The following is a 12,433-nucleotide window of genomic DNA, read 5'->3' as shown; positions in this document are numbered from 1 at the left end:
GTTTAGAAGCCAGAGATGGGAGAAGGGCTGGCGGACGCTGCTGCCCGGAAGCGGTTTCGCAATCCCCCCCCCAGCCCTGGCACTAACGGGAACAGGATGGGTGGGGCCTTCCACATGACTGGGTCCCCTGCCCCAGTCCAAGCAGGTATAATGCCACTTCCTCAGGCCATAGAGACCCAGGACGACCAGAGAAGAGCCACCATGTCCCCCTGGAGTGGGCAGCAAATGCAGAGGTAGGTCCCCCGGGCACCCCAGCGGGCCCAAGGCCAGGCTGTGTAGAGACAGGCAGCCGTCCCAGCCCGAAAGCCGCAGGGGGCCGAGCGGCTGGCACAGACCAACCCTGTACCCGCACACACCTTCAAAGCCCAAGGGCCTCAGGTCGGGCAAGTAGTGGGAGAGACCTGGGGCCGGGGCCGGAGGCTGTCCAGGCGATGTCTGCTAATCGGGCCAAGCCTGGAGGAGGAGAAGTCCCCCAAAGCCACCCAGGGTTATGGTACCAAGTAGAAACCACCCCCATCCCCAGACCTGCCCAAAGCAGGCCACACTTCCATGTCCAGGATCCCCTCTTGGCACCTGAGCCCTGAATTGTTCTCAGGAGCAGAACAAAGACAACCGAACCCTATTTGGTCACAAATAGACAGAGTGAGGAAGAGGCTAGAGTGGGCACTCCTGCCCTGCAGGGAAGGGCGGGAAGACTTCATGGAAAAGGGGCACTGGATCCAGGGCTTTGTAGGTTGAATAGGAGTTCACTGGCTCTGCCATCAGAACACACAACTAGGGAGACAAGAACTGACCCAGAAAACAAGCTGGATCAGAAGACACTAGCAAGTCGGACCGTGAACAGTTAACAGCCCATTAGGGGTAGGGCAGATGCAGGGGTCAGCTCAGAAACCCAAAGCCACAGACTGAGGATTCCCCCGGGAACAGGGTCCCTCCTGGCAGCTGTGGGGTGGGGCGAAGAAGGAGGCCGGGAGAGGAGGAGGAAGTGATTGCGCGTCCTAGCCCTGCTGAGCCAGGCGAGGGCACCGGCCAGGTGGCGGGAGGCGCAGGAGGGTCCCGGTGTTGTTGCTAGCGGGGCGTTTCCGCTGTGGCTCACCAGCCCCTCTGCGATTGCCTAAGCTCAGGCGGCCTTGACCCCCCTCTTTCCAGAACCCCGTTCCTACTGCTGCTGTTGGTGGCCCTGGCCCGGGGCGTCACGCCGAGCCCCAAAGCGTGTGTGACCTTGCCGTCCCCCGGGGGCAGCACCGTCTCCTGCTTCTCGCCTGCCCGGTTCCCCGCGCCCCTCCCGGCTGACACGGTCCACCTCGCGGTGGAGTTCTCCACGCTGACCCAGCTGCCGGCCAGCGCCCTGCGCGGCGCCGCGGGCCTCCGGGAGTTACACCTGGCCAGCAACCGGCTGCGGGAGCTGCCCGCCACGCTGCTGCTTCCTGTGCCGCGGCTGGAGGTGCTGGACCTCACCCACAACAGCCTCACCCAGCTGCCCCCCGGCCTCTTCCGGGCCTCTGCCGCGCTCCGCGTCCTGGTGCTGAAGGCTAACCGGCTGGAGGCCCTGCAGGCCTCGTGGCTCCTGGGCCTGAAAGGCCTGGAGCACCTGGATCTGTCCTCCAACAGCCTCCAGACGCTCCCCCCAGGACTGCTGGCCAGTCTTGGGGCCCTGCGCACCCTTGACCTGGGGGACAACCAGCTGGAGACCTTGCCACCTGACCTCCTGAGGGGCCCGCGGCGCTTGGAGCGGCTGCACCTGGAGGAGAACCGGCTGCAGGTCCTTGGAGAGCGTCTGCTGGCACAGCAGCCGGCCCTGCGCTACCTCTTCCTGGGTGACAACAGGCTGACCACGGTGGCTGCCGGCGCCTTCCACAACCTGAAGGAGCTGGACATGCTGGACCTCTCCAACAACCTGCTGTCCAGCGTGCCCAGAGGGCTCTGGGAATCCCTAGGAATGCCCTCCAGGGACATGGGGGACGGCTTTGACATCTCGGGCAACCCCTGGGTCTGCGACCAAAACCTGGATGACCTCCGTCGCTGGCTGGTGGCCAACAAGCACAGGATGTTCTCCCAGAATGACACGCGCTGTGCTGGGCCTGACGCCCTGAGGGGCCGGATGCTGCTGGAGGTGTCGGGGTCCCCGTGAGGCCTGGCGCCGGGGTGGGTGGCCAAGACCCCAGGGTTCCCACTCGTGCCCACGCCCAGGGCACTTGGCAGCCTCCTGACCTGCGCCCACACCCGCCCTCCCTGGATGCCGATGCTCCATTTCCCGCATCCCTTGGTCCCCGGATTCCTCCTCTGGCGGTGTCCTGGCCACATCTGGCTTTGTCTTCCCAGTTTGGGGGCTCTCTGAGTGCTGGCCTGACCCGGCACCGCCCAGGGACTTAATAAACACCTGCTGGCCCTGGCCCGAATCGGATGACTCTTGTGTTTCTGCACCCTTGATGCCCAGGATGGAGGAAGAGGTGGCGGTCACCTAGAGCCAATGGCCATGGGGATCAGACGGCCCCGTGGCCTCTACTCTCCCTCCCCTATCTGGGGCTGTGACTGGCCATAAATCCCGACAGTCGCTGGGTGTCGTCTTACAGGTGGATTCCTGCCAGAGCCTGTGTCCCAGATTGCCCAGGTCTCCAATGCCTCCTGCAGGCATGGGATCTTTTGAGGGGACGCCTGCCCAGGGCCAGCTCAACCGGACACTGAAGGCACTGGAGGGGCTGGTCAGAGGGGCATGTTCTCAGGGCTCAGATACTGGGCCCCTGCCAGTGCAGAGTTGGGCATGTGGGGGCTGGGGTCAGATTTGGGGGATCCTGAAGTGTTGGGACACAGGCTTTACAATCCCCTTGGAAGGTTATGTCCCCAGTGAAAAGCAGGGACCTGAAGTCTAACAGCTGGTTTCAATCAGATTCTTCAGTCCTAGGACACGGGGCAAGTGGTCTAGGCTTTGAGCCTCAGTCTGCTCTTTGGAAACATGTGGACCCAAGGGACGGGCTGCTGGCTCCCAGCTTAGTTAAATGGCAAATTTAATTAGGAGCAGAGCCCCCTGGTACACACCTGTAATCCCAGCTTCCCAGGCAGAGGCAGGAAGATGACAAATTTGAGGCCAGCCTCAGCTACTTGGCGAGGACCTCAGCAACTTAACAAGCCTTGGTTTCAAATAAGAAAATTAAAAGGGCGGGGATCCGGCTGGGCAGGAAAGCATCTCTGGGTTCCAACAAAATTAAGAAGAAAGAAAATCTTTGCAGGGGCAGGGCCTGGGGCTCAGTGGTGGCGCGCTTGCCTAGCACACGTGAGGCACTGGGTTCGATCCTCAGCACCACATAAAAACAAATAAAGATCTCGTGTCCACCTACAACTAAAAAATAAATATTAAAAAAGAAAATCATCAGAGACTTGCCCAAGCTCACTTGGTCACTTGGCAAGGTAGTGAGGAGGGCTGTAATCGCCCTCCATTGTCCCTGCGGCACAGCAGTGAAGGTGACAGGTGACACTGTCTGGCCAAGGCCAGTAGCCCAATCCTTGGGCATCTGGCGTCCCTGGATTACTATGGCAACCTCGGAGTGCTAGGCGAGGGCAGGAGCCCAGGAGGGTAGACTGGAGCCCCGCCCACGGACCGGCCCTGTGCTCTGTGCTCTCTTCCTATTGGTCGGTTCCAAGAGGCCCCGCCTCCGAGCAGCTATAAGGCGGGCGGAGCCGGCGGGGGCGGAGACTGGGGCCCGAGACTGGAGCCGGGACTGGGGTCCTCAGAGGCACCTGGCTCAGGTCCCAGGCTGCGAGCGACCAGGTGAGTGCTGCGGCCTGCGTCCCGAAGTCCCCCAGGCTGGGGACCCCCAGTCGGTGGCTGGAGAGGGTGCGGCGGTGTGGCAGGGGTTCGATGGGCCAGAACAGGTGGCTGAGACCCTTGGCCCAGTTGGCCCACGCTCAGGACCCAGTTGGGAGGGAACCAGGGCTCAGAGGGCGCAGGGGTGGCAACAGGGGAAAGAGCCGCAAGTGGCCAGTCTGAAGTTTGAGGTTGAGCTGTGACCCTGCTAGCTGAGTGACCTTGGGCGCAGTGGGGACCTGTTGCGTGCAGCCGGGGCACCCTGCCCCCCTCTGCCAAAGGACTGTGGGCGGATCCGGATCCTGCAGCTACCACCTGTACCTCTGCCCGCGTGTGTAGGGGCTGCTTAGGCAGGTCTGTCCCTGGCAGGGGCAGTAGGGATCGCCCCCATTTTACAGAAGAGGAAACAGCTCAGAGAGGTGAAGGACCTTGCCCGTGGTCACACAGCAGGTAATGGCAGGACTAGGGCCAAGTCTGTCTCTCTCCAGCCCAGGTTGTCACCAGTGGCAGTTCACTGTGCACCTGTGGGTTTATGCGTTGTCTGTGCCCTGCAGGACTCCCACTCCATGAACCCTAGAGGGAAAGCCATTTGCCCACGTCACAGCCCAAGTGGACAGGACCCCAGCTCTGCGAGTTTAGGGAGGGCAGGAGCTGGGAGGGCTGGCATGCAGGAGTCCCCTCACTCTGTCCTGTCCCCAGGTGACCCTGTTCGCAGCAGCCATGTCTGAGGATGAGGCCTCTCAGGCCCCCCAACCCAACTTGTGTGAGCAGGACCAGCAGGTGAGGGGCTGCCCCCTCCGTGGAGCAGGGGCTCAGGGAGGGAAGGGGGACAGTGCTTCCCGGGCAGTTTCAGGCCGATGTCCCAGCCCTGCCCTCACTGGGAGAACCAATATTGGGCACGTTGAGAGCCACAGAGAGGCTGGTGCAGCCTGCTGGTTCCCCAGGCTGTGAGGAGGTTCTGGCCGGGCACCATCTCCCAGGACACTGGCCCTGGCCAGCGCAGTCCCTCGTCCACTCTGCATCCCTGCTGCCCCTTCCTGCCTGTGTCCACTCTCCACAGTAACAGTAATGGCAGCTGTCAGGATATGGCCAGTCCCCTCGCTCACGGCCGAACACCACCCACTGCCCTGGAAACCCACTTTATAGACGGGGAAACCGAGGCTCAGAGCAGGCAGGTCACTTGCCTGAGCTCACACAGCTCCGCAGTAGCCCACCAGAACCACACCTGGGCCGAGGTGTCAGAGGCAGTGCTCTGACGGCTGGGTCCTCGTGCCCGCCAGTGCCCGCCAGTGCCCGCCAGTGCCCGCCAGTGCCCGCCAGTGCCCGCCAGGAACACAGAGGACTCCCGAGCTTTGGCACTCTGGGTGCTCCTGAGAACCAAGGCTGGCACCGCAGGGGGCCGCCAGGCTTCTCCCCGACTCCCATCCCGTCCCTCAGCGGGCTCTGGGGTGGCTGGGCCCCTGTCCCCTGGACCCCTGACGGCACCCCTTCCCACAGAGCGTGGTGCAGCGGGTGGCGGCACTGCCCCTGGTCAGGAGCACCTGCACAGCCATCTCTGGGGCCTACAGCGCCGCCAAGGACAGGCACCCGCTGCTGGGCTCCGCCTGCCGCCTGGCGGAGCACTGCCTGGGGGGCCTCACCAGCCGGGCCCTGGGCCGCGCGCAGCCGCTGCTGGACCGCCTGCAGCCTCAGCGTGAGTCCCTCCGCAGGACGCGCCCCGGGCTGTCCCCTGAACAGGGGTCCCTCCTTGGCCACCCTGCCTGTCCCCTCACGTGACCTCCCTCGGCCCACCTGGTGCCTTGTGGCCCCTCCCCCCCATGCCTTGCAGCCACTGTCTGTCCACCTCTGTCCCCTGGCCTCTCCTCCCTGTCCTGAGCCCCACAGCCTCGGCCCAGCCGCCACCTCCCGCATCTCCAAGGCCCCTGTCACCAGCTCAGGGGTCCCCCTTGGTGACGGGCAGAAAGACCCCTGCCCCCCATGTGAGCCAGAAGCGGCTGCCCTGGCCTGGGTCCCCAGCTCCTCTCCTGCTGTGGCCTTGGGCTGCCCGCTGGGCATCGCTGAGAAGTCACCTTGGGGCTGAGGGGCGGGGCAGGGGGAGAGCCAGGGCCAGGGAGGCGGGCCCTGCCCGGTGGCCCTCCTGCACCCTCCCTGGGAGATGGCCGCTGGCTGGGAGGCTCCCAGGTCCCCAGGGTCCAACTCCTCCCCCAGGTCCCTGTCCCACAGGCCTGATGCCCACCCGGCTTCTCTGGGCTCTCTGGACGACTCGGGGCCTGCACAGCTGCCCCCCCCCCCGCTGGGCCTCTCAGCTTCATCTCTTCCCATCTCTCCCCCTGCCCCCCCCGTGTCCCCCCCCCCCGTGTCCCCCACGGTCCCCCATCGCTCCTCTCTAGCCCGCCCTCCCTCTGCATCCCTGCCTGTGTCCCTCTCTCCTCACCCCTCCCCTCAGTGGCCACAGTGAATGACCTCGCCTGCAGGGGCCTGGACAAAGTGGAGGAGAAGCTGCCCCTTCTCCAGCAGCCTTCAGACGAGGTACCCAGACCACAGGGCCCGGGGCTGCGTGGGCTGGGCCAGAGCAGAGTGGGAGGAGGCGGGTGCCGCCCGGGAGCACAGTCAACTCCTGCTCCCTTCAGGCAAAAACAGGCCCCAACAGAAAAGCCCGCAGGTGCAGGCCTGTCAGCCAGCGGCTCCGGAGGCTGAGGCAGGAGGATGGAGCCAGCCTCAGTAATGTAGTGAGGCCCTGAGCAGCTCAGTGAGACCTGTCTCTAAATAAAACACCCTCTGTGAGTGCCCCTGAGGTCAGCCCCAGCTCCCCAAGACCAGCCAGATGAAATAGTGATCAGCACCAACTCACACGCCCCCCGTGGGCGCTGGTGACCGCCCACCGACCCCGGGGGCCATTTTATAGAGGGAAATCGAGGCCCGGGGTCAGGAGTCTGAGGCCTCTGAGTCCCAGCTGAGGGAATTGGGCAGGGGACAGGACCAGAAACGGGCAGCACCTGCAGTGGGCCCCTCCCACCAGGTGGTGACCTCGGCCAAGGACGCGGTGGCTCGTAGTGTCACAGGCGTGGTGGACCTGGCCTGGCGGAGCCGCCGCTGGAGTGTGGAGCTGAAGCGCTCTGTGAGCCACGCCCTGGACACTGTGCTGGACAAGTCCGAGGAGCTGGTGGACCACTTCCTGCCCATGTCGGAGGAGGAGCTGGGTGAGGCCAGCACCCTCCCCACCCCGGCCCCGACCTTCCTGCCCAGCGAGCCTCTCCGCAGTGTCCAGATCAGAGAGGTCCGGGACTGGCCCGAGGACACACAGTGGGGCAGCAGGAAACTCGAACCCAGGCCTGCCCTCCCAGCCCCCTCCAGTGGACCCTCGGCCTGTCCTTCTGCAGGACACCCAGACCCCAGCAGGGCATCTCGGGCTACAGGCCTGCGGACGGGGTCTCGAGCCTTGGAACCGGTCTCCGTGGCCGTGTCCTCCCTCCGACACCAGCCAGCAGAGGGGCGCGCCGCTCCTGGCCTCTGGCTGCTCCTGGAGAAGCAGGCACAGGCTCGAGCACTCGTCCTGTGGACAGGGTCCCCGGCCCCACTGTCCCCGAGCTTCCTGTCTTGTCTGGGGTCGTCGACCTGGAGACGACCCTTCTCCAGTCCTCTCTGGAGCACAGCAGAGCACGCGGGCCGCGCCCCTGGGAAGAGAGGCCGAGGCCTGGCCCCTGGAGAGGCAGCGCCTGGGGGTGACAGTCTGCCTCCTGCCTCCCGCCTCAGGGCCCCTCTGTGGCGTGGGCTGACAGGAGAGAGATGCTGACCCCTGTCCCTGTCCTGTCTTCTAGCGGCGCTGGCAGCTGAGGCCCAGAGCCCAGAGGTGGGCTCCGTGGAGGACCAGAGGAGGCAGCAGGGCTACTTCGTGCGTCTGGGCTCCCTGTCGGCGAAGATCCGCCACCTGGCCTACGAGCACTCCCTGGGGAAACTGAGGCAGAGCCGACTCCGGGCCCAGGACGCCCTGGGCCAGCTGCAGGAGGCCCTGGAGCTGGTGAGCGCCCTTCCCCTCTCCCGTCCCTGGTGCCCCCAGCGGGCATGGGCTGAGCCGGGCGAATCCCAGAGGCTGGTGGCTGGGCCCCAGGGCGGGCTCCGGAGGCCCCAGGATGGGCGCTGGGCTGGACTTCCCAGGGCAGCTCGGGAGGAAGGGCCTGCCCTCCCCGCCCGGCCCTCGTGTCCACACAGCCTCCTCCTCCCCTCCCTAGAGACGCCTGCGCCTCCACCTCAGGGGCTCAGGACCCCACCGGGGAGGACCCCAGGCCCCCTCTTCCCCTCCGGGGTCCCACACCTCAGCCAGACTGTCCAGGGCTGGCTCACCGGGCCACTGGCTTCTGTCCCCCACCTTCCCAGGCTCCAGCTCCATCTGGACCCGCCTGGCTCCCGAGCCCCTCCCCTCACTCACTGTCCTCCCCACAGTGAGCCCCAGAGGGCACCTGTGAGCACCGGGTCAGGTCCCTCCCTCCCGGCCCCCAGCCCTCCATAGCTCCCACCTCCTTTGGGATCCGCGTCCAAGTCCTCCCGCTGGCTGGCCCACGAAGCCTGGTGCGGTCCGGTTCCCTCCTGCCTCCTCTCCTCCCCGCCTCCCTCTGCTCCAGCCCACAGGGCCTTTGCACAAGCTGCGCCCTCTGCCTGGGGCACCTCAGTTCCTGCCTGGTCACACCTTGCTTCTGGAAAACCATGTGACCTGCCTCTTCACTTACTGGCTTTTGACATCTCCCCTCCAGACTGAGAGCTTGTGAGGACAGGGACCTGCCCGCTCAACCGCTCAGTGGTGTTTCCTGCGCACCAGCTGTGGGCCGGGCCTGGCTGCAACACTGGCTGGCCCACCCCTGGCAGCAGCACAGAGTTGAGGCTTACTGCAAGTTAGCCGTGTGCCGCGGGCCGCCACCCGCGCAGCTTGCCCACCGTGGGAAGCGGCCCTGCCCGTGGCCGTGCTGCCCGCTGTGGCTCCAGAGCATGCAAGGAGACTCGCCCCTTTAACCCCACCGAACAGCAGCTCGGCAGCCGGAAGCCCGTGCCCAGGGCTGCGCTCTGTCCCCATGAAGCACCCTCCCTGCCGTTGTCCACAGGCTGCGTCCTGTCTGTGGCTCTGAAGGCCCGCGCTTCACTCCTGTCCCAAATCAATTTTTTTCTTTTTCTTTAAATATTTATTTTTTAGTTGTCGGACACAATACCTTTCTTTTTATTTATTTATTTATATGTGGTGCTGAGGATTGAACCCAGGGCCTCCCACTTGCTAGGCCAGAGCTCTACTGCTTGGCTACGTGGGTGGCCCCCCGTGTCTGGCCCTTTCCCTCAGCACAGCGTCCTCAGGGTGTGGACAGGTGTGGGATTTCCTTCTTTGATGGGCTGCTTGAGCTGGGCGCGGTGACCACGCCTGTCATCCCAGCGGCTCAAGAGGCTGAGAGGTCAAAGCCTCTCATGGAGGCCTTGTCTCTAATTAAAAACTAAAAAGGGCTGGGGACGTGGCTCAGTGGTCAAGTGCCCCAGGTTCAATCCCCCCCCCCATCTCCGTCCTGCGGGGGGGAAAAAAAGGCCTGTGACTTCCAGTGGCACTGGGACCGTGTTTGCTTCCACCTACTTTCCTTGCCAGTGCTGGGGTGGACCCAGGCCCCGCTCTGCCGGGTGCTGTCCTGCCCCTGCCCAGGTGTGCGGCTGCACCTCGGTGGGACGTCGGTCCCCAGCAGCCCTCTGGGCAGGCCCTGTCCCTGAAAGCCTAGTGCCCGGCCTCAGGCCATGATGTGTGCTTGGAACCCCAGGGGTCTGCCAGCCCCACAGCAGGAGCGGAGTCCTGGGGAGGGTGTCTTCTAGATGGAGACTGGGGGTGGCCAGGCAGGAGCACGGGAGGGGAGCACGGGCCAGCTGTGGAGCTGCAGGGAGGGTGGGTCCTAGGGGCAGTGAGGTGGGGGCGGGCAGGCTGGCCTGCCAGATCCTCAGACCTGGAAGGTGGCATCCAGATGGTGCTCACTAAGTGCTCACTGAGGCGCTGGAGCTGGTCCTCAAGCCCCCAACCCAGATCCTTCAGTCCCGGCCTCCATCCCTGCAGATCCACCGATCGCAGAGCGGGGCCGGCCCCTCCCCTGCAGCCCAGCCTGGGAAGGACCAGCGTCCCCTGGAGAATGGACGCAGGCGCAGCCAGGTGAGGAGGGGGGAGGGGGGCAGGTGAGGCTGCAGGGAACGTGGGTTTCTGGGCGGCCAGAGCCAGTCTTGACCTGCCTAAACCAAGGTTGAGGTCAGCTGGTTGGGGGATCCTGGGGAGAGCCCAGTCAGGGCAGCGGCCCTACTGTGTGTCCCAAAGAGAAACTGAGGCCGAGTGGGGTTTCAGTAGCCCTGTGTCTGCACGGCGGAGACTGAAGTCCCCAGCCCCACTCCAGGTCCACTGAGGGCCAGAGGGACCCCACCCGGGGCGTGGCCAGCCCCTGAGGTCCCGCCCTCCGCAGGCGGAGCTGGAGACCCTGGTGCTGTCGCGCAGCCTGACCCTGGAGCTCCGGAGCACGGTGGAGGCGCTCGAGGCCAGCGTGCGGGGCCTGCCCGCCGGCGCCCAGGCGAAGGTGGCGGAGGTGCGGCGCAGCGTGGACGCCCTGCAGGCCGCCTTCGCCGACGCCCGCTCCTTTGGGGACGTGCCAGCGGCCGCGCTGGCCGAGGGTCGGGGCCGCGTGGCCAGGGCTCACGCCTGCGTGGACGAGCTGCTGGAGCTGGTGGTGCAGACCGTGCCGCTGCCCTGGCTCGTGGGGCCCTTCGCGCCCATCCTCATGGAGCGGTCCGAGCCCCTGCTTGGCCTGGAGGACTGGGTGGACGAGGTGGTGGGTGACCCCGACCCGCGCTGGGCGCACATGGACTGGCCAGCCCAGCAGAGGGCCTGGCAGGCCGAGCACGGCGACGGGACGGGCCTCCCCGGGGGCGCCAGCGTGGAGGAGCCCGAGGCCCCCCGGCGCCAGGTCAAGCACACGCTGATGCCGGAGCTGGACTTCTAGCCCAGGGCGGGGCCGGCCTCTGCTGCCCCCTGGTGGCCAGCGCTCGCGCCAACGGCCTGGCCCGGCCTGGGCGTGGCTGGGACCTTTGACAGGCACCTTCCTTCAGGTCCGGCCCTCCCACTTTTCCTGGACATTGGGGATCTCGGCCTAGGCAGGGGCGTGGCCGCAAAGCCTCTCAGGCCATCCTCAGCTCTTTACCGCCCTGTCCTGCCCCAGCCCCCAGGGCTGCTCAGAATCCCCTGGGAAGGACACGTTCTGCCCAGTGGTGTCCTCAAGGCTTTGGAAGGGAGCCTCTGTCCTCCAGACTGGTCATCCCACACTGAGGGGTCTCCAGAGATGCCAGCTGGGCCTGCTCAGCCCACCAGAGCCAGGTGCTTTGTCGTTTGCTCTCCAGAATAAAGACGCTTCGCGTTGTCCAAGGGTCCAGGGCCTCTGTACCTGGTGGATGGGCCTCAGAACCAGGGTACGGGGCCTCAGAATGGGACTGCAGGACACGAGGAGGGTGGCCTCAAGTCAGCATTGGGGGCCACAGAGGAGTGGTACCTCCCTGTGTGTGGAGCCTGCTGCCTGAGCCAGCTGGGCCCTTGGCCCACCGCCTGGGGGAAGCCCTTCTCACCTTAGTATAAATGAATTTCTTGGAGACCGCAGGGAGAAAGACCTAAGAAAAGGAAGCAGATGAGGAGCCCCTCTTCCGCTCCCGACCTGCTGGGCTGGCATGGTTGTGTCCCCTGCTGCACTGGTGGGTGGGGGAGACAGGCAGGGCCAGGCCACAGCCAATCTTGGGGGCCCTCCCATCTCCTGACCCCATTCTTGGCTGCCCCTCTGATTCCCCTGTGGCTGGAAGGGTGTTGGGAAACCACCATGTGGCTGGGTGAGGTCAGGCTGCCCCCTGGCTTCCTTGGTGCCCGTCCCGAGGATGGCTCTGGGAGCCCGGCCCCCTCCCGCCAGCCAGTTAGCCTCCGGCCTCTGCTCTGGAATCTCCATGCTCCCTCTGACACTGGTCTGTGCCCACCTCCCGGGTGCCCTGCCACCCTCCTGCCTGACTCTAGGACATGTGTCGCCCACCCTCCAGCCCCAGCTGTGCCTCTTCCAGGAAGCCTTGTGGCCACTGGCAGGCCCTCCTCCACCCCCACACAGCTAGGAGAGGCCAGGACTCCTGCCCCGCCATGGGCCACAGCCCCTCCCACACCAGGCTGCCAGGCTGCAGGGCCAGGCCTGGTGAGGGGTGCCCAGGGGTTTCAGGGAAGGGCATTCTGGTACCGGGACCAGGCCTGGCAGAGGCGTGACGGGGACTCACTTTTGAGTGGGTGGGCGGAGAGGGGAGAGAGTGGTCAAGGCTACCCTGCCACTGGGGTTGGGTCCCAACTTGCCGCCAGCTACAAGGGCAAGGGATGCCCCTGAGCCTCCTCTCTGGGAGCTGGGAGCGAAGGGGTGGCAGCTGTACCCACCCCAGTAAAGACCCAGTGTGGACACTGCCATGCACTCGCTTGCTGGTTCCTTCAACAAGCACTTATTGAGTGCCTGCTGTGTGCAGGCACTTCTCTGCCCTGGGGACACAGTATTATGTCCTCTGGGAGACAGATAATGAGGAGGAAAACAAGGGATTTTAGTGTTAATAGATGGGAAAAATGAA

At 65.2% G+C, this 12,433-nt stretch overlaps 2 protein-coding genes across 7 annotated transcripts; both read left to right on the top strand.

Moving 5' to 3' along the window:
- On the top strand, positions 1-2,399 carry Lrg1 (leucine rich alpha-2-glycoprotein 1). Its single transcript, XM_005332049.4, has 2 exons — positions 1-233; positions 1,150-2,399. The coding sequence occupies exons 1-2, from the start codon at positions 16-18 to the stop codon at positions 2,129-2,131; spliced, it is 1,200 nt and encodes a 399-aa protein (XP_005332106.3). The 5' UTR covers positions 1-15; the 3' UTR covers positions 2,132-2,399.
- Positions 2,400-3,658: 1,259 nt separating this feature from the next.
- On the top strand, positions 3,659-11,219 carry Plin5 (perilipin 5). Of its 6 annotated transcripts, none has more exons than XM_040290672.2 (8): positions 3,659-3,766; positions 4,502-4,582; positions 5,371-5,495; positions 6,249-6,331; positions 6,822-7,002; positions 7,621-7,820; positions 9,873-9,965; positions 10,267-11,219. In XM_040290672.2, exons 2-8 carry the CDS (start codon positions 4,533-4,535, stop codon positions 10,798-10,800), a joined length of 1,266 nt encoding a protein of 421 aa, XP_040146606.2. In that variant the 5' UTR covers positions 3,659-3,766; positions 4,502-4,532; the 3' UTR covers positions 10,801-11,219. The 6 variants fall into 6 exon arrangements, with proteins under 6 accessions (XP_040146606.2, XP_040146607.2, XP_077890100.1 ...); XM_040290673.2 differs by having other exon boundaries at positions 3,665-3,766; positions 6,277-6,331; XM_078033974.1 differs by having other exon boundaries at positions 3,665-3,766; positions 6,193-6,331.
- Positions 11,220-12,433: the final 1,214 nt, after the last annotated feature.

The sequence above is a fragment of the Ictidomys tridecemlineatus genome, chromosome 2 (genome assembly GCF_052094955.1).
Source record: "Ictidomys tridecemlineatus isolate mIctTri1 chromosome 2, mIctTri1.hap1, whole genome shotgun sequence".
NCBI classification, from domain to species: Eukaryota; Metazoa; Chordata; class Mammalia; order Rodentia; family Sciuridae; genus Ictidomys; species Ictidomys tridecemlineatus.
The sequence above is the reverse complement of the archived record's forward strand: the minus strand, read 5'-3'. Positions and strand labels throughout refer to the sequence as shown.

Bases quoted from the DNA above. Each gene is read 5' to 3' on its own strand.
- Lrg1 (XM_005332049.4), top strand. From the start codon at position 16: ATGGGAGAAGGGCTGGCGGACGCTGCTGCCCGGAAGCGGTTTCGCAAT. The intron at 234-1,149 runs GTAGGTCCCCCG...CCCTCTTTCCAG, and splicing joins AGTGGGCAGCAAATGCAGAG to AACCCCGTTCCTACTGCTGC.
- Plin5 (XM_005332050.4), top strand. From the start codon at position 4,523: ATGTCTGAGGATGAGGCCTCTCAGGCCCCCCAACCCAACTTGTGTGAG. The intron at 4,583-5,299 runs GTGAGGGGCTGC...CCCTTCCCACAG, and splicing joins TGTGTGAGCAGGACCAGCAG to AGCGTGGTGCAGCGGGTGGC. The intron at 5,496-6,248 runs GTGAGTCCCTCC...CCCTCCCCTCAG, and splicing joins GGACCGCCTGCAGCCTCAGC to TGGCCACAGTGAATGACCTC.